This window comes from Triturus cristatus, chromosome 4_2 (assembly GCF_964204655.1).
Source record: "Triturus cristatus chromosome 4_2, aTriCri1.1, whole genome shotgun sequence".
Classification (NCBI taxonomy): domain Eukaryota; kingdom Metazoa; phylum Chordata; class Amphibia; order Caudata; family Salamandridae; genus Triturus; species Triturus cristatus.
The window spans coordinates 146,167,028-146,188,396 of NC_140586.1; the positions used below are offsets into that span (position 1 = coordinate 146,167,028).

The 21,369-nt window shown below is 46.4% G+C and overlaps 1 protein-coding gene across 1 annotated transcript in view; it reads left to right on the forward strand.

The window, feature by feature from the left end:
- The first annotated feature begins 973 nt into the window (after positions 1 to 973).
- The window catches only part of LOC146833198 (keratin, type II cytoskeletal cochleal-like), a 680,914-nt gene continuing 660,518 nt past the window's right edge, over positions 974 to 21,369 (forward strand). The window contains exons 1-2 of the mRNA XM_085600860.1: positions 974 to 1,596; positions 1,887 to 2,101. Coding sequence (XP_085456986.1) covers positions 1,189 to 1,596; positions 1,887 to 2,101 — 623 coding nt within the window. The 5' untranslated portion in view covers positions 974 to 1,188. The remainder of the gene's footprint in view (positions 1,597 to 1,886; positions 2,102 to 21,369) is intronic.

Here is a 21,369-nt window from a genome sequence, read left to right on the forward strand (position 1 = left end):
GACACGGATGATAGGAAGCCCGGAAACTGATACAACTTCTACTTGGTGCCTATACAACCCGACAATGGTTTAGAACCAAAAAGCATGGCAGATCACCATACACACTTCTTCATAGACACGACAAACTGCACGATGCTTTATTCTGTCAGAAATCAGGCCATAGGTTTATTTTACATTCAGGACTGGAAAAACAATGTTATTAAAAATGTTTTTTGTATAACAGGAAGATTTGGAAAGATCTCAAGTAATAAATATATTTCTTAATCGTGTCCACAGCATGGAGAGGACGTCAAACAACGCTACAATTGTCTGGAAATTAGCAGAGGATAGTGGCATTCAATACAAATGTGAAAAACAAGTTACAGTAATAGACCAGAATTTTACATACAGTATGAATGTCCACAGCATCAGGACGTTGAACTGCAGAAAATGTGGCGATTTATCAGGCTGACGGACAGCTAATAATTATTGTGTTCAGTTACTTGTCAGCCATGGCAATCTTCTGTGTTGTGTTGGTTAACTACATTTATTGTTGTGGCATATCTGTCTGATTAAGAACAGCATGGTGAGTCCAACGCCAAGTATTCTTGCGCTAATTTAAAATGATTTACATTAAAATGTTTTCTGCGGAATGATGCAAAACCGAACTTCTAAAATGGAAACGTCACAGCTAGTGTTATGGGTGTCCCAGATTGGCATGTCTCAAAAGTTACCGTTCTCTGCGAAAGCAAGGATATGCACTAACTAGTTGCAACTGCTAAAGATCAATTATTGATATTCTGAACAGTACGACGAGTCCCATAAAATGAGGACTGTTGCAGCAACTTGTGCTTTTATCAAGAAATTCCCAACCACATTAAATACACAAAGAAGCATTGTTACCTAGAAGCCTAAATTAGAAGAAATGGCTGCAGGCTGATAATTATTTCCAAGTTGCTCTGTCGGCCAAGAATGTGTATTTTTGCCTTGCACCATTGCAAGTTTGCTGAAGAGGCCTCTGTTTAAAGAGCTGCCAGCAATATCAAGCCCATTAATGGATGTAAATGAACACAGCCTTCTCTCCTTGACCAAACCCACTGGTTCTGGAGGATAAAAGAGACAATCTAGGCGTCTAAGACTCACTGCTTTCTGCTCCCGTCCAAAAACTCAGCTTCGTTTAGGTTTTTCAAGATCCACTTACATCATATCATGGCTTTCACTCGTCAAACCATCTTTACATCTGGCGGCAGCAGAAAAGGGTTTAGCTCTTCTTCTGATATTATTCCAGGAAGCCGTAGCAGTTTCAGCTCAGTCGGCATTTCTCGATCTGGGGCAAGTGGTGAAGGTGCTGGGTATTTATGTGGCAACTTTGGTAGCAGAAGTCTGTTAAACCTGGGAAGTAACAAAAGAATGTCCTTCAGTGGTGGAGCTTTTCGTCTGGGTGAGGGGCCAGGGTTTCCTGGTCGCCCACCTCGTGGTATTCAAGAGGTCACTGTTAACCAGAGTCTTTTATCACCGCTCCACCTGGAGATTGATCCCAATATCCAGAGGGTGCGAACCGAAGAAAGGGAACAGATCAAAATTCTAAACAACAAATTTGCATCTTTTATTGATAAGGTACGTTTTCGAAGTATTGATCTCAGAGAAAGATAACCATTCCCTAAAATTTTAATGTTGAATTAATTTGTGTTGTGTACTTGGTGAACCATACGTGAAGTGTACAGTACAAAAAATACGTTATTATTGATCTGCAGTAGTTAAATCCCCAGTCACATCAAGAGGTTGTAAAAATCAATGTTTCCTCTTTTATATTCATGTCAATGTCACATTTGTTCTTCTGACCTTCTCCCCACAGTACCGGTCTAGATTTCGCTTTCAGTTAACATATATTTGTTGCTGGCTTTCAGGTTCGATTCCTTGAGCAACAGAACAAAGTTCTAGAGACCAAGTGGAACCTTCTGCAGGAGCAGGGTCATAAAACTGCCAAGACGAACACGGGCCCCCTCTTTGAAGCATACATAAACAACTTACGCAAGCAGATGGATTCCTTGCAAAAAGAGAGTAGCAGACTGGATGCAGAAGTGAGAAACGTGCAGGACGCGGTAGAGGATTTCAAGAGCAAGTAAGCACACTTTCAGAATTGTTAGCGGTTAAGTGCTTTTCGAAATTGTGCTGCCTCCTACCTGTAACCGAGACCTTTCTCCCCCAAACCCACCACACTCCACGGGGCAGATTTATGTTTGACTTGCACCTCATTTACGCCGCCGTTGCGTCACTTTTGTGACGCAGCAGCGGCGCAAATCCTGCGCCATGGTGCGGGGTATTTACAACGTGACGCATCTGGGAGATGCGTCACGTTGTAAAGCCCTGCGCCACATGTAGGCGTTCCAGGGCAGGTGGGGGCGTTCCGGCGCAGGAACGCCTCCTAAAAGTGGCTGAGTGAAATCTACAAGATTTCACTCAGTCACTTTTGAGCCCATGCTGCGTCAAAACCCTGTGCCTGCTTGAAGCAGGCGTAAGGATTGACGCAGCATTGTGCAGATAGGGCCCCCCAGAGCATTGCTGGAGCTGCGTCGCGCTTGGGACACTACTCCAGCAATGCGCCACTTTTACGGCACAGATGTGTGACGCATCTGTGCCGTTTTTGCCCCATGGTGCGCCGCATTATAAATGCGGCGCATCCATGGTGGCGGAGCTGGGGCGCAAAATAACTGGCGCATCCCTGCTGATATGCAGGGATGCGTCAGTTATTATAAATATGCCCCTTAATTAATTCCATGTATAGAAAACAATGGGGCAGATTTATAAGCCCTGTGCGTCACTTTTGCGCCGCCGTTGCCAAAGATGCGCCGCATTTATAATGCTGCGCACCATGGGGCAAAAACGGCACAGATGCGTCACGCATCTGTGCCGTAAAAGTGGCGCATTGCTGGAGTTGCGTCGCAAGCACGACGCAGCTCCAGCAATGCTCTGGGGGGCCCTATCTTTACAATGCTGCGTCAATCCTTACGCCTGCTTCAAGCAGGCGCAGGGTTTTGACGCATCATGGGCCTAAAAGTGACTGAGTGAAATCTTGTAGATTTCACTCAGCCACTTTTAGGAGGCGTTCCTGCTCCGGAACGCCCCCACCTGCCCTGGAACGCCTACATGTGGCGCAGGGCTTTACAACGTGACGCATCTCCCAGATGCGTCACGTTGTAAATACCCCGCACCATGGCGCAGGATTTGCGCCGCTGCTGCGTCACAAAAGTGACGCAACGGCGGCGTAAAAGTGGCGCAAGTGCAACATAAATCTGCCCCTTCGTGCGTAGTTACCAGTTAGGAGTGAAGCCGGAGTTTGTCGTATGGCCGTAAACAGAGATTAAAATATATTTATATCACAACAAAATTGTCATTAATTATCTGAAAATCAGAACTGTTGTAACCCCTCATTCCAAACCTAAGAAACTCTTCATGCAGGACCTGTTCCAATGTTTATTTCTGAAATTTGGTACGTATTTTTAACAAAGAGTCTGATATGCGACTAAATCCTGAGAATTTAAGTATTATTCATTTGCTCTCTCTGTTGGACCTGTGTATTTTACATGCTGAATTAATTCGTTATAGTTTCTTTTTTGGTTTCTTGTTCCCAAAATGTTGACATAGACATCCTTTATTTAAACAGTTCAGTCTCCAGGTTGGGTACATTTTGAAAAAGCGCCAGGGCAGGGGTAAAGTTTCTTCTCCTCAACAGGATTACTGATTTCCGTAGATCATTTCTCATTAAAAAATTTTAGGCTCTCATTTTCAGTACTGAAAATATGATCATCATATGCATTATTCGGATTTGTGAACATGTATTGCATTGACTTATTTGGAATAATGACGTATTAAATAATGTGCCTCTTGGCTCCAGCTTTTTGGTTATCATAACTGCATGAATCAATGTATGAAATTTATAGAATCAGCATCTTCGCTAATTAATCCGTATATTATTTATGTGAACATCCGGTGATGTTCCAGAGGGCAGTGATGTGATTCCTGCATCACCAGCATTACTGTGGAGTTATTAAATAATTATAATCGAGTATTTACCTGCATTGTACCAAAAGGGTACCCTTTTCGAGTGTGTGGTGCAAGATGGTAGTTAGTTGAAGCGGATTTGAAAGTTTATCTTTAGGCTTCTTGCTGCCAGTAACTTAATCTACGGTATCTGTTATTTTATTTTACGTTGCTCTAACTTCTAATTGTACTCTGCAGTCTTGCCTGATCTTCTGCCTCTTAATTGACCTTTAACATTAAACATGACACAATAGGTCTCAAAACCCAAATTTGGGTAATCAAAGGGACACGGTGGAGTCCTCTTATTGGTTATGATTTGTGTTATAGAATTATGTAAATAGAGCTGGATTTTTTTTTTAATGGATACTTTTCTGCAATGAGCACATTTTTGTTTTATCGTAGAAATGTTCTCGCTTTTTGTGTACGACACGGAAATTGCTGTCATTCATAAGCTCAGTAAAAGAAAAAAAATTCACTATTACACAGTTTAATATTAGTCAAAGTATCAACCTTGGAAGGATGAAATGCTGATTTTGCCTTGCTGGACTTCAAGCTACCCTGAAGGTTACACCAGATAGCATTAGGAAGTTCTTAACTCAGTGAAACATTTAAACAGAAAGGGCCATATTTACAAGAAAGTGACTCAGCGCAGCACCGCAAGCCATTTGGCTGGGCCGCACTGCATTACTTCAGAAGCAAAGGGATACATCATATTTACAACAATATGATATATCCCTGAGCTCTCCCCTGTGCTGGCGCTCAATTGAATGCTATGCACCAACGCATACACCCTTGCACCATGGTGCAAGAGTGCCTACGTTGCGGGGAGGATTGTTTTTGTGCAGGAAGGGACACATTCCTGCACAAAAACAACCACAAGAGGGGTTTTCCTCTTTCTATGTGTGCTGCAGCATACAGAGAAAGGGGAAAAAATGAGGAAAAATAAAAGTATTTCTCCTCATTGCACCTCCTTACGCCTCCCATGGGGAGGCGTAGGATTCTGACACATGCCCGGGTTTACCAATCATTGTAAATCTGGAAATGCAGCAGAATCCCCCGATTACTTACCGGTAATCTTCATTACTCCGAGTATAGTCTTCATCACCACATGACTAACAAAGTGAGCTTCAGCTCCACACCAGAACCCTCCAAAGCAAAAAAATTCAGCCTCCCATGCCTCCCATCCCTTCCCAATATGGCCGACCCAGTACACCTATGACCTCTATAAGAGGCGGGCCGGCCCAACCCATCAGCCTGAAACTACCAAGCATAAACATGAAGCCGATAGCCAGACAGGGAGGGAGGGATGGGAACTCATGTGGCGAGGAAGACTATACTCAGAGTAATGAAGATTACCGGTAAGTAATCGGGGCATTACCTCCTTGTTAGTCTTCCTCGCCACATGACTAACAAAGTGAGCACATACCAAAGCCAAGCGGCTTCATGGAAACTCACAAGAAACCAACGGACCAGAAAGGGACCCTCACGGAAGAGGGCAAGCCCAACACGCCAGACGAGCGGAAGAACCACCCAAGAGAGAGGCAACCACGAGCAGGAAGAACCAGCCCGGGACACAAAGACAACGGGAGGCCCGAAAACCCGGACCCCCGAAACCCGAAGTGCCACCCAAAAAAATGTGCCCCCACCAAGACCGAAGGAGGACAGAGAAAGAACGGCACCAGACCGCACGGAGCCAAAAGCAACCGCAAACAGGTCCCCGAACAGAAAGCAGCAAGCCGGTCCAAACACCCGCCCAAAGCGAGAGGGGAGCAAAACCCACACAGAGCATGAGCAACAGGAGCCCCAAAGGAACAGAAGAAACAGAGGCGAACCCCCCCCAAACCCAGGACCGGATGGGAAAAGACAACAAAACCACCAGGACCGGAGGCAATCAAGGGCAGAAGCCAAGGAACCAGATGGAACTAACCCAGACCGGCAAGAGCTGCAAGAACGGACGGAGGCACCGAAAGGAAAACTGCGCCCCACCCGAACAAAAAATGAAGGCCACCCAAACCCCACCAGCAAGGAGAGGCATGCGGGACACGGATCATAGCCTTCCAAAGGATCCCCGAAAGGAAGTGACACAGTAACCAAAGAGCCCTGGCCAGCGCAAGGCAAAACAGACCCCGGGGCCGCAGGAAATCGCAACAAAGCGACCCCCCAACAAAGATACTGAAGAGGACCAGGACCAAGGCCAAGCCCCAAACAGGAAGGCAAACACCCACCAGGGGACCTCCTGCACAAGAAAGCAGAACAAACCCAGAAGGAAGGGAAATGCAGAATGAACGAGCGAGACAGCCCAGTGCAGGGGACAAGCAAAACCACCCCTGCAACGTCCCACACGCAACAAATGAGCCGCCGAGGCGAGAACCCAGGAGGCCAAATACACAAACACAAGGGTAAGGCCGCAGGCAGCAACCCAGAAAAAGGTGAGAAAGACAGAGGAGCTGGACGGAACGAGCCCTAGAAAAGCCAACACCCACAGGGAACATGCCCGCGCTGGCAGGACCCAGCGCCCCAAAACCAGTGACAAAGAAGAAGAGGATCCAAACCGCACAGGGAGCGCCAAACCGCGGCAGGATACAAAACCCCAGACCCGAGCGAGCAGGTGCCCACAGAGGCACAACACGGACCACTGAGCAAAAAAACACCCAGATCCACCATCCGCAGGAGCAGAACCGGGAAGCACCAAGGCGAGCCCCACCAACAGGACAAAGATCCCGCCCAGGTGCAAAGCCGCTAGCCTGGAGAAGAAGGCAGAAAACACCAGCACCGGGAATGCAAACCAGAAGAAAGAGACCGAGGCAAGCCCGCAAACCCCTCCGGAGAACGAGGCAGCGCACAAACCACCCAGGTGAGCAACAAGAGGCCCCCGCGGGGCAGGGGCGAAAACAAGCCAAGAAATGGCCAACAGAAAGGCGTATCACCCGATCCAGCGCAGACAAGGAACCCAACATGCCCCACAGGCCGAAAAGGTCGCCAACACCCGGGAAGGGGAGACCAGAACACAAAGACCACCGGCCGCACTGGTAGACCGGGCGGGGAAGGGAGCCACCGGGGCAAGAGAAGGGACACCCACGGGAACAGGCGTAGCCGAGAAAACCCCCAGATCACCCGGAACAACCAGACGGGGAGGACCACCAACAGACAGACCGGGCAAGCACCGGCCGACACGCAGGGTCAAGAAGCACAAAGCCCACCCAACGGAAGGACCTCACCACGGCCGTCAAAGCAGTCACGACCAGCCGGGGGCCCACACAAAACCAGACTAAGGGGGATCGCCACCCAAGGGAGGAGATCAACCACAGCATGCGGGACAGGACCCACACAGCCAGGAATGCATGCAACCAGTGGCACGGAGACCACGGGACTCACGACTGGGCAAACCCGACACACTCGGGGCGACAACCAGGACAGAAACAGAACAATGCCATGCAAACACCCCACGAAGGAGAACAAGTCCCAAACCCAATAGAAACTGAAGCATACTACCCAGAAAAGTATATCACCAGGTAACACCAGTCAGAACGAGCGCTCAGAAGCGCGCGGGGGGAATACAACAGTGAACACAACTGGCAAGTAGACTCCCACCAGACCACACAGAAAAAAGGCTGGAGAAGCGAACACGCACCACGTGCACCAGCCAAGAACTGTGACAACATGACGAGGAGAGTGCAAGGGGCGCTGGCCGAGCCACAGAGCAGGAGGCGGAGGAGGGGACACCACCGCCGTAGCCCATGGCAAGAAAAGCCAGACTCCAGGAGCAGAAGCCAAAGCCCAGCCGGAGACTACAGAAGCAGCCCGAGAAGGAAGAACAGGAGCAAACAGAGGACCGCCCCATCAGACCTGTAGGCGCCCACGGCCCCCGGAATCCCCGAAGGCCACACCAACCAGGACCGAACAGGACAGACCCAGTACAACAGCAGAGAGCAGGCAGAGGACAGGGGCACACAGGAAGGGAGGACCGCCGGACCAAAACCGGAAGTGAAGGCCGGGCAGGGGAAAGCACACACTCCTCCAGGCCACAAGCCCAAGAATGCGCGAAAAACCAGCACATACATGGAAAAACACACAGTCCAACAAGAGGAACTGAGAACCACCCCACGGATCCGAGAAGAAAAGAGAGACCGAGCGAACACCCGGAAGGGCCCAAACTGCGCCAAGCAATGCACGCAAAATGAGACCAGGCGCGTGCAGGGCGGAAGGCCGGCGGCCCCACAGCTACAAGGCCCACAATCAACACCCACAGACGAAGGAAAAGTATGAGATCCACGAACACAGGCCACCACAGCGGAATGCAGAGAGAGGATACCCCAACAATGACCCACCACACGGGAAGATCAAGCGAAGCACACAGAGACACGGAACCGCGAGCGCCGGTACCCAGACTGGAACCCAGTCCACCAGCGACACGGGTGGCCAATGCAGACTCATAACAACCAAGGTGTGACGCCTCGAATCCTTAAAAGCATTTAAACAACCACTCCCCTCCAAGCAGAAGAGAGTGCGAACCCGACCCGAAGGCACCAGAGCATGCCACACGAGCACCAGGGAGAGGCAGTGATGTGCCCAGGATCACAAGACCTCGAGCGTCCCCGCCGAGACCCGAACACGGCACCCCAGCAACGAGGAAGACCGCACCAGCTGCAGGAACGAAAAGCTGGGAGGGAACAGAGACTTTTTACCAGCATAGCCCAAAAGTCTGGAGACGCCGGCAAATGAACCCGGGACCACAGACATGCAAGGCATGCACCACCACTGAGCCACATCCCCACGTCTCCCAACATGCATGCAAGGAAACCCTGAGAACCAAAACAAATCAACGACAGCACCGGAACTCCTGGTCGCAGGAGATAGAGAACGCAACTCCCCATGTCCTCCATAAGTAGGCGCGGGGGAACACAACAGCACAAACAGATAGCGAACACAACCCGACGGAGCGCCGTACATTAGCACCGGACACACATCACAGTACACAGACCGGCACGGAGAGAACAAGGGATGCGCCCAAAATCAAAGGACGTGGACGCGTTCAATCAATGGGAATTGAACTCGGAACCCTGAGAGTAAGAGTCTCAGACCCCAACCATCAGGTCACAGAGACTCTTAGGCACAAACCCTGGGATCCAGCACAGCATAAGCCACTCCCCACATACCCGAACCGTAGGGCCAAGAAAGAACAAAGCACACTCACAGAAGGAAGCTTCCCCGCCGACCCTGAAATCATGCAAACGTGGAGCAACAGCATACCGCCAAGGCAGCCGGAAACAAGGCGGCCCGGCCAGCCGGAACCGCAGTACCGGAACGGGAAGACGGGGGAAGACAGGTCCCGCCCCTCGGAGCGAGGAACACACGCCGCCAACGACCAAACCAGGACGAAACAGCACGGCCACAACCCACGGAGGCTTCGGGAAGTACCAGCTGCATGGGAAACGGCACCCGCCGCGCAGCAGACCCCCGCAAACCAAAGGTAAGTTGGGGAGACAGGGACAAGGGGGCGCGGCCGTGAACTTGGCAGCAACAAAACTCCCCAGGGGATGCCATGAAAGCGAGGAAAACCCCCACCATCCCAAGTGCAAGAGGGACCGGAAAATCCCCACAGCAGCCCGAAGAGGACAGAAGCCACAGGGAACGAGCAGCGAAACCCACGGGGCCTCAGACAGAGGAAACCCCGTACCCGAAAAGCAGTGGCAAGCGAGCGAGCAGGCACGGGGAGAACGCACAGGGAGAGTACGTGAAAGTATGCACCCGACCACAGTAATTTAGGTAGAGCCAGACATAAAAAATATTTCCCAACCTCAGCAGAAGGAAATACCATTGCCCCTACTGTAGACCGACTGGCAGGAAATACCATCCTTTAGACTGCCCGGTGACACTGAAATACCAGGGTCGAACACCTAATCTTTAGAGTAAGAGGCTAATACCTGAACCACTAGGCCAGAATGACTCTTTTCCCAACTGGAGAAGCAGTGAGAGCAACCACCCGGGAAACGAAAGCACACCCCGCCAACCGCCCCAAAGGTGACAGCAGAGCCCAAATCACAGAGCCCGCTAAAGCAGGGCAGAAAGCCACAAAATGGAGGGGGCGCAGGTAGCCCAAAAGCCTGCCCAGAGCCCGCTAGAGCCGGGCTGTCAACCCAACCGGACAGTGCGAGGGCCAGAAGGTGGGGGAACCAGAGTGTGAGCCCGCTGGAGCAGGGCCTCCCCCCCAGGGCACTGGGACCTGCTGGAGCAGGACCTTAGCCCAACTTACCTGATCAGACGCTCTGGAGAATCTGCAGCGCAGAACTAAAAAAACAGGCTGATGGGTTGGGCCGGCCCACCTCTTATAGAGGTCATAGGTGTAACTGGGTCGGCCATATTGGGAAGGGATGGGAGGCATGGGAGGCTGACTTTTTTTGCTTTGGAGGGTTCTGGTGTGGAGCTGAAGCTCACTTTGTTAGTCATGTGGCGAGGAAGACTAACGAGGAGGTAATGCATGGGTGTTGCTTGGGAACACCCAAAGCAACACCCATGGAACGCCCCTTTCATGCAAAGTGCGTGAAAAGGGGTTGTATTTACAATGGTACGAAAAGCCATGCAGGGTGTCTTTATGTGTCCTTGTAAATATGGCGCACCACACTGTGCCGCCGGTGCGTCACAAAAAGTGATGCACCGGCGGCGCAATGGGCTTAAAAATATGCCCCTTAGTTAATATACTTAAGTATCTGGTTTGCTCTAATGACATCTTTTTACTCACAGATGATCAAAACTTTATATTTTTTCTGAAATATTTTAGAACTTGTAGCCATAGTGGTTCTCAGTCACCGAAATCTTGTAGTGCTTACACAGCCTACGAAATATCTGACAACATTGTTCACCCTTGTATGGCTTCCTCTCGATAATTTCCAGAAGGATTGGGGTATGTGGTGGTTCATTTGAATGTAACTTCGATGGATTTGTTAGGTGGGTGATGTGGGCACTGGTCTGTGTTTGAAACACGGTGCGTTACATGGATGCCTTGTTCCACTAGGAGCCATATTAGGAACTTCAGGGTTCAAGGACAGAACTTACTTGATCTTTGACAAAAGCTGCTGGCGATGCCCATCTCTCAGTTTGTCATTCTTTCGATTACAGTAGTCCTGGGCAGCTAATATCCAGAGACCATCACTCTTTTTGCAAGTGTAGTTAAGGACAGTGATCGTTTGGCAATGGAGTTGAAATCGGGTTTATTTATGCATTGAAGAGTAACTGGTGGTCGAAGATGATGAGCACGCGGCTACTTACTGATGTCTGTTTGTTGTTATTTTTTTAGATAGCGTAGGGACAATTTTAACTGTCTCATTAAGCTTATGCAATCTATGCAGAAAAGGGCATTGAGCTCAGCGCTCCTCGGCTATTGGCTGTTACAAGTGTCGTTCCTCATGTGGCTCAGGATTTGGTGGATTATAACTAAGGAGAATGATCATTTCTTTATTGCACCAATGAGATGAGTATACATAGGATGCGACTTCCTCTTTCTTTGTTTAATTTGTTTTGTGAAAACTGCTGACCAGGGAAAACATACCATTTTCAACACACAAGGCAGATGTGTTAAAGAAGAAGGCATACATTTAATGTTTTCTTGCTGTGGATGTTGGTCAAAAATACTCACCATTTCACTTAGCTTTGCTTACTCTGGCATTGGTACCTTTGCGTGTATTTTAACAGCTGCAGAGAATCCTTCGGGAAAGTAGTTTTCTGGAAAGTTTCATAATGTTTATAAAAGCAGAATTCGAACCTGTGTCTAACTTAGGAAGCATTTTATGTAATTTTGTCTTTGATAAATACTGCAGTAGTCGATTAGTTATACTGTATTAATCAGCAATACATGGCAACACCTGGTCAGCAGAAGGGTGCAATTTACTCTGTGGAGAATCTCAGGCAGAAAGAAATGAGGTTACATTCAAAATATCAGTTTTTTCTAGACTACTATTTTATGTAACAAAATCAGCTCTCCTAAATCTTGCTCCGTATTAACTGTCTTTGTATATAAAAAGCCATGGCACCAATGTAGACTTTGGTGGGCCGTCTTCTGTCTGACGGGGTGGCGGAGGTCATCTCCTTCACCACTCCCACTGTGGCGGCTCCTTCGCTAAGGCGGAGGAGCGTTACTCCACTGCTTTAAGAGCAGTGAAAAAAAGAAAAACAAATGATAATAGCACGACTTTTTCCTACTGCTGTGGCTCCGTTGTTTCCTGGGGGTGGGGCTGGTCCCTGTGACGCCAGAGCACTGCAGGGGGAGAAGTGAAGGCACTCCAACTGTGCATGACGTTTTGACCAGCCCTCTGGGACCGGCCAAACAGTCATGTGCACTTGCCATGTTCTCCATCCAGGCTGCATTACAGCCTGGTTGGAGAACATGCCCCAGGCTCCCAAGCTTTGTCTGAGCACCAAACTACATCGCTCAGACAAATCACAACGCTGCATTTCAGCGTTGTGATTGGTCAGGGGAGCTTGGGAGCCCAGGTGCTTCCTGCTGCCTGACTCCAGACAGGAAGAAGACAAGACGATGAAGAGGATTGGAGAAGAGTCGGCGACAACACCGGCCGTAGCCAGTTAAGTGTTTTATTTTTATTTTATCTTTTTCATTTCCCCATCTAAACCCCTGCCCCCCCATCTCACCACCCAAGTCCGGTAGCAGCCGCTACTGCAACTGGAATGCCACCACCCAAATTAGGAGATGACAGTTGGCCTTGCAGTGATCTCGGTGCCTTCATTTGTGCCTCGTGTGAAGGCACAAAAAGATTTGTGCACATATGTCATGTTTATGATGGGCACACACCAAACATGCTGGAGCAGATTTACGAGTTCTGGCGCATCTCTGCAAATCAGCAGGGATGTGCCAGAAAAGATGAGACATGCAATTCCCTCCCTGCGCCAACACAAATGTTTCGCATTTACAATGCGCCGCACCATGACGCAAGGATAGGGCGATGCATGTTGCATCTGATGGTGTAAGGGCGGCACACTGCTGGAGTCGTATCGCAAGCGCAAAGCAACTCCAGCAATGCTCGGGGGCGTCCTATGCCTAACATGCTTTGTCACTCCTTACGCCTGCTTCAAGCAGGCGCAGGGATTTGATGCAACATGGATGGAAAAGTGACTCACTGAAATCTTGTAGATTTCACTGCGTCACTTTTACGAGGCGTTCCTGCGACAGAACGCCAACCTGCGCAGGAACGCTCACAAGAAACCTAACGCAGGTTTCATGTAGCGCAGGGCTTTACAACGTGACGCATCTCCCTAGATGCGTCACGTTGTAAATAAGGCGCAACGTGGTGCATGGTTTACACCGCTGCTGCATCACAGAAGTGATGCAACGGCGACGTAAAAGTGTCGCAAGGGGCTTGTAAATTTGCCTCTTAGTTTTTCATCATCAACATACTTTCTTTCGGCATTTTGTCATAAAAGCATAAATATTTGTTTTTCAGAAACAAACCTCCAAAGCGGCAGTTTGTGTCTGTAAAGCAAACAATAATGCCCTCCAATGCCTAGGAGTTTTCACCCAGGGTATGGGGTAAAATATTATTTTTTAAGTTTGAAACCCCAAGAAATGAAAAAAAATTCCATCAGACTATGCAGACTAAATAGGGTGGGCCGTCTGATGCCCTCACTCTGACTGCCCCTACTCCGTCGGAAAGTCGGTGTAATTTTTCTGAATGCAGGGCAAGCAGGGGCCCTCCTAATTACGGAAAACTGTTGATCTGCCAAGCTCAACCCTTTGGTCAACCATTGGCGCCTTAACAACCATGTAGAAGCTGATGTCAAATGGACTGTAATTTCGAAAGTCACACCAGATATCAGAGGAGGGGATTTAGATGCCAAACTATTGAAAAGGGAAGCGATGTTGATAATCAAATTCAATACATCCGTAGAAGGATTGAATGAAATGTCTGAGATTTTCAACCTTTAAATCCACGCCGGTGATAACATCTCCAGTTTCCTGTTGTCCTGCAAAATAAGGTCAATCATGCTATTCCCTTCTCAGCCTGACCGCATCATTCAGTATTGTACTTGTATATTCTTTGGCATGTCGAGTGGTTTATCAATAAAGCTGTATACAACGCATTGTCAAACTACAAATCCCAGGAGTCTTAGTAACACAATCACCGCTTGAATAAACAGTCCTCCACCACCTGGATGCGCCTTGTTGCGAATAAAGTTACACTTCTCTGACCCCGCCTGAGACCGAAGATAGAGCCCTCATATCGTGGCTCTATTACTGCTTCATTTAGCAGTCCGCCAATTTACTGGGCTGTGACTAAACTAAATTTCCCAGACTCCGTTCGCGACCAAAGGAAGTTTAAAAGAGGATTCCTTCCGGCGCACTATGAACCATACCTGCATTGGCGGTACTAACACGGACGACGGCTGCTTCGTTTAAATTGGCGTTGAACTAACTCGGAAGGTAAGAGAATATTTGTACGAGGCTCTCACGAGCTTGTGTGTGCGACCACGTCGCAATCACTACACTCTGCTTTCAATTGATCTTTGCACGAGGCTCTCACGAACTTGTGTGTGCGATCACATCGCAATCACTATACTCTGCTTTCAATTCACCTTTTGCAGACGACAATTGAAGCTTCTCCGACACTCAAATCACTTCTGGCAACTGCCGGCATTCAGTCCGAAGGCACGCCAGCAGCAAGATACACGACATCAACAGACTGTCAAGTAAGATATGATTTTGGACTAATAGAGCCATCACACATACCAGCGCTTTATGCGACATTTTAAGTAATTCAAATCCACCCTCTTCTGTCTTTCTAAAGGTCTCTCTTGAAAAGGTCTATACTCCACACTCGCTAGTCTCCCTTCGGGTTGCATTGGTTGCAAGGTAAGATTCTGGCACAAGGTTGGCGTTGAGGAAAGTATAGTGCACAAGGGTATATTGGTCTAATTTAGCTTTTTTGTATTCTCTCTATAGTGAGCATCTGGTCCTGATGAGAATCCCCACAACTTGAGGGATTCGAAACGCGTAGACCTCTTCGCTGTGGGCTAACCGCATAAACTTCAACCTAATTATTTTCAAAAATTACTGTTAGGCTGTAAATAAAATCACGGTGGCCCCCCCCTTGTTCTTTGTAAAGTCACAAAATTGTCATTTGAGTATTTGTCTTATATGTCTCACAGTATGATTGAGTAGTATGAATGTATGGTATGAGTGACACTTGTATGCTAGTAGTAGTGTCGTGTATATTTATGTAGGAAATGTATATATTGATATTGGAGTGTTTTTTTGCTATTTCTTGTATAAATTGAACCGTGCTTAAAAATGAGTTAATGAAGCACTGATCCTTTAAAAATTGTTGATTAAAACCAAACGGAAAAAGTGGTTTTCAGTGGCACTGTTTTGTTCAGTCCATTTGAAGTATTTTGTTGTTAATTTGTGCAGCACTGGCAACTCTCTTGTTCTTCTAATCATATATTGACTTGGCCTTGCTGCCTTGAAGTCAAAACCCAAGGTTGTTCCTAAGGTTGTCTGGCGGGTGTTTACTCGCGAGGTTTTTTCTAGACTTGATTTTCTCTTGGAATAGTGAGTAGGAGTAGCCTGCAGTTTTCCAAATAAGTCACGGGGAATGTGTTTCACATAGGTCAAACACATTGTAAAGGTTTTCATTTTAAGGTGATCTTTCCCTCTCTGCACTCTTTTCTTCTTTATTTTTATTTTTCTTTGACATACTATGTCAGGTAGCGACACTTTCGCATACAGCGAGGAACATATACTGAAGCTATTGAATGACCCTCCACTATTTTCTTCCGCTGCCTTGAGCACAACTGCCAAAATCAATAACGAATCCGACAGACTGGTTAGACTAAAAAAGAAGCAAATACGGACTGATCTACACGGTCATTTTCTAATTGAACATCTGAGGGCAGGTACCATCCCGGGTGGACTCCAAATACGTAACGTCCCGGTGATTTTCACAGGGGATCCAACTTATAAAAAGGGTTTCAGTCAAATTGAAACAAAATGCAGTAGGGACCTCATGGTCCTCACCGTCGAAACAGCACAAAGACTGTCAAAACAACAATTGGAAGAAATCGTGGTGCTTGAGAACGAAATTAAAAATAACCAATTGATTACAGATGCCAAAGAACTTCTGGAGAAAGTCGATAAGGAGATCCTCGAATTTAAGGACTATTCAATTAACCAAAAGGGACTCAAATTCAAAAAGGACAAAAAGAACTTCTCTCTAGACAAGATTTATCCTTACCTCCAAATTGATTTTTACACAAGACCTGACTCACGACGATTTCTACAGGATTACCAAGGGAGATCTAGGTACAATTTTATCAATTTTTCCGAAACATCATCTTCTTCAGGGAGTAGTGACAACGATAACCCTAGTACAAGGGGCGAATCTAGCAGACGTGTCAATTTTGAACCAAATTTACAACAGAACTTTCAACAACCGTCTTTTTTAGGACGAGGCCAATGGAAGCCTCGCGGCAGATCCAGATTCGCCAACCAACCATGGGAAATGTCCACGAGACGTCAGAACTACAAAAACTGAGGACTGCAACTACCACAGACCGGCAAAAATCACGAGAACCAAAGATTACGTCTATCTTTAATCTCTCTGACAAAATTCTGACATCTGATGAATGTAGTGTTTTAGAAATGGGCCTTTCTTTCGTACCATCTACAATAACCAACTTTGTTAAACTTAAGGCTGAATTTATCGAATTCTGCCGCAAAATACGCCTGATTACCTTCTTCATGGACAATCCATTACAGGAGAACATAGAGACGACAGGGTTAAGGAAAAAATCCTGCTTTTGCCCACCAACATCAAAAACACCAAAGGAGGTGTTACTATTTGAAAAGGTAGTTCTGTCTGCCATCACAGAAGCTGAAAAACACAAAAGGCGATCAGTAAAATTCAACATGACAAAATCTCAAAAAGACGCCTTGACTGATCTAAGGAATGACCCATCCATAGTAATTAAACAAGCGGATAAGGGCGGGTCTATTGTTATCTGGGCCACTGAACGTTACACGGCAGAAGTGATGAGACAACTATCCAATGTAACTTGCTATAGAAAGCTTAATAAAGATCCAACGGTTGAATTGCAAGGCAAACTGTTCAACATTCTCCAGAAAGGGTTTGATGAAGGTTTTCTAGGCAAGAAAGAATATGAATTTCTAAAAAACAAAAGCCCTCGCACACCTATTTTCTACGTACTCCCTAAAGTACATAAAAATGAACACAATCCCCCGGGTCGTCCTATAGTCTCGGGCTGTGAGTCTTTGACTGAATCAATCTCAAAATTCGTAGACTTCTTCCTCAAACCCTTCATGCAAGAGGTTAAATCGTTCATCAAAGACACCACTGATTTTTTGATCAAATTGAGCACAATGGAGTTTCAAGAAAACACACATCTTCTAGCCACTCTAGATGTTACTTCGTTGTATACAGAAATTCCCCAAGACGAAGGGCTGGCAGTTTTGGAGACATTTTTAAACAGCAGACCAAAGCCCGAAAAGGTTCCAACGCAATTTATCCTTGAGCTAGCTACTTTTGCGCTAAAAAATAACTATTTCTGTTTCAAAGAAGAGTTTTTCTTACAAATCAAGGGAGTCGCGATGGGGTGTCCCTTCGCCCCAGAGCTGGCCATTCTTTACATGTCAAAATACGAGGAACATTTTGTGTACAATAACAACCCATTTTCAACTTACATCGGACATTGGACAAGGTACATCGACGATGTGTTTTTAACTTGGACTGGAGAAGAAGACCAACTGCGAGATTTCGTCAATTGGCTGAACAATAGGACACCGGACATCAAGTTCAGCCTCAACTTCTCCAAAGTTAAAATACCGTTTTTGGACGTTGAAGTCTACCCAAGCGAGGGTCACCTCGTTTCTACATTATATAAGAAAAAAACCGACAGAAATAAAGCGCTCCTCTATTCTAGTAATCACCCACGCAGCCTTAGGGACAATTTGCCCTACGGACAATTTTTAAGAATCCGTAGGAATTGCACTTTCAAGGATGAATTTTTCTTTCATGCAGAAAAATTAAAAACCAACCTCTTAGAAAGAGGATATCCCAAAAAACTTCTGAAGAGATCTATGAAGCGTGCATGGTGGACCCCACGAGAGGTTCTTCTTGAAAGAAGAGACAAATCAAAAATGGACAGGATTGTCTGTGTCTCCACCTTCACCCCAACGTCCAATTGGCTCAAAAAGATCATCTCCCAAAATTGGCACCTTGTAAAAAATTTGGACCCTTCCCTCAAAGAACCCCCACTGTTTGCCTTTAGGAAAGACAGAAGTATTGCTAATCAGATCGTGAGAGCTGCGCTCCCTAAAACAAAGATCCCGGACTTGAGAAGCTTCCTTAATCTTCCACCGATTCAAGGCCACCACAAATGTGGCACATGTGTGTGCTGCGATTCCACTTTGGAAGGTAATCATTTTATCCATCAGAACATTCATTGGAAACATGATTCCTTCTCAAATTGTAAAACCAAATTTGTAGTATATGGGATACTATGCCCATGTGCTAAACTTTATATTGGCAAAACAAACCAGGAAGTAAGGTTTAGAATCCAACAGCACAAATCAAGAATACGCAAAAATGTACAAAACGCCCCTTTGGTCAACCATTGGCGCCTTAACAACCATGTAGAAGCTGATGTCAAATGGACTGTAATTTCGAAAGTCACACCAGATATCAGAGGAGGGGATTTAGATGCCAAACTATTGAAAAGGGAAGCGATGTTGATAATCAAATTCAATACATCCGTAGAAGGATTGAATGAAATGTCTGAGATTTTCAACCTTTAAATCCACGCCGGTGATAACATCTCCAGTTTCCTGTTGTCCTGCAAAATAAGGTCAATCATGCTATTCCCTTCTCAGCCTGACCGCATCATTCAGTATTGTACTTGTATATTCTTTGGCATGTCGAGTGGTTTATCAATAAAGCTGTATACAACGCATTGTCAAACTACAAATCCCAGGAGTCTTAGTAACACAATCACCGCTTGAATAAACAGTCCTCCACCACCTGGATGCGCCTTGTTGCGAATAAAGTTACACTTCTCTGACCCCGCCTGAGACCGAAGATAGAGCCCTCATATCGTGGCTCTATTACTGCTTCATTTAGCAGTCCGCCAATTTACTGGGCTGTGACTAAACTACATTTCCCAGACTCCGTTCGCGACCAAAGGAAGTTTAAAAGAGGATTCCTTCCGGCGCACTATGAACCATACCTGCATTGGCGGTACTAACACGGACGACGGCTGCTTCGTTTAAATTGGCGTTGAACTAACTCGGAAGGTAAGAGAATATTTGTACGAGGCTCTCACGAGCTTGTGTGTGCGACCACGTCGCAATCACTACACTCTGCTTTCAATTGATCTTTGCACGAGGCTCTCACGAACTTGTGTGTGCGATCACATCGCAATCACTATACTCTGCTTTCAATTCACCTTTTGCAGACGACAATTGAAGCTTCTCCGACACTCAAATCACTTCTGGCAACTGCCGGCATTCAGTCCGAAGGCACGCCAGCAGCAAGATACACGACATCAACAGACTGTCAAGTAAGATATGATTTTGGACTAATAGAGCCATCACACATACCAGCGCTTTATGCGACATTTTAAGTAATTCAAATCCACCCTCTTCTGTCTTTCTAAAGGTCTCTCTTGAAAAGGTCTATACTCCACACTCGCTAGTCTCCCTTCGGGTTGCATTGGTTGCAAGGTAAGATTCTGGCACAAGGTTGGCGTTGAGGAAAGTATAGTGCACAAGGGTATATTGGTCTAATTTAGCTTTTTTGTATTCTCTCTATAGTGAGCATCTGGTCCTGATGAGAATCCCCACAACTTGAGGGATTCGAAACGCGTAGACCTCTTCGCTGTGGGCTAACCGCATAAACTTCAACCTAATTATTTTCAAAAATTACTGTTAGGCTGTAAATAAAATCACGGTGGCCCCCCCCTTGTTCTTTGTAAAGTCACAAAATTGTCATTTGAGTATTTGTCTTATATGTCTCACAGTATGATTGAGTAGTATGAATGTATGGTATGAGTGACACTTGTATGCTAGTAGTAGTGTCGTGTATATTTATGTAGGAAATGTATATATTGATATTGGAGTGTTTTTTTGCTATTTCTTGTATAAATTGAACCGTGCTTAAAAATGAGTTAATGAAGCACTGATCCTTTAAAAATTGTTGATTAAAACCAAACGGAAAAAGTGGTTTTCAGTGGCACTGTTTTGTTCAGTCCATTTGAAGTATTTTGTTGTTAATTTGTGCAGCACTGGCAACTCTCTTGTTCTTCTAATCATATATTGACTTGGCCTTGCTGCCTTGAAGTCAAAACCCAAGGTTGTTCCTAAAGCTCATAATAGAGCAGGCAGACCAGGATTTGGCTAATATGTTACCCCGGCATTTTTGTGATGAGTACTCGTTCTACCAAACTCTAAAGCAGGCTCTATATTGTTCACTTTAAGTGTTTTTTACCAGTGTTGTGACTGCATGATGCTGTATACAACAAATGCTAGAATTACCTAAACTGGTGTGAATTACTTTATCCTGCTGGAATTTAAATCTGTGATTTACATGTCACAGAAATTTCTGAACCAGGTACATTAACCCACTGAATTACCTCAGCAGTTTAGGAAGAAGAAGAACTTAGGCGAGCTAGGCACCAGTGGCGTATCAAAACTTGAGGGGCCCCCCCTGCAAAGTACATGGAGGGCGACCCCCCACGTTCTGGACCCAGTCAGGAGTTGTCAGGCCTACGACCTACAACCTATGCACAGTACCTGAGGGGGCCAAATGTAGCCCAGGGCCATCCCTATGCAGGGGCTGTGGGGGGTATTGTTACGCCACTGCTGGGCACATGTATATTCAGAAAGGGGTAATGGTGACATAGATTAGACTGACCTGAGGCCTGCAGAGAGTATTAGGAGTTGTACCCAGTGTATACTGATACCATATGTCTGCATATATGTTTGTGTATCTGTTCTACTCAGATGTAGAATGCACAAGCGTCACTTTACTAGCTGGTGTAATCTGATTTGCAAGTTGGGACAATAAACCTCTGGCACATGTGGAAGACAAGACAAACGTGGTTTGTGAGTGCTTGTCTTTGAACCTATCCATTGTCCACCTACAGTAAGAAGTTCTATGTATTTTGTGATATTCTTCTGTACCTCCATTTTCTGATGTCCCTGTTTCCATTAGACCTTTTAGGCTATGATCTCTTCCTAGTTTCCTATATTCAGAAAACCCTCATACAGCTTTAATTCCCCAGACTGATGGCCTGCAGTGCTGATACTGTGGAATGTCCTATTGCAGTGAC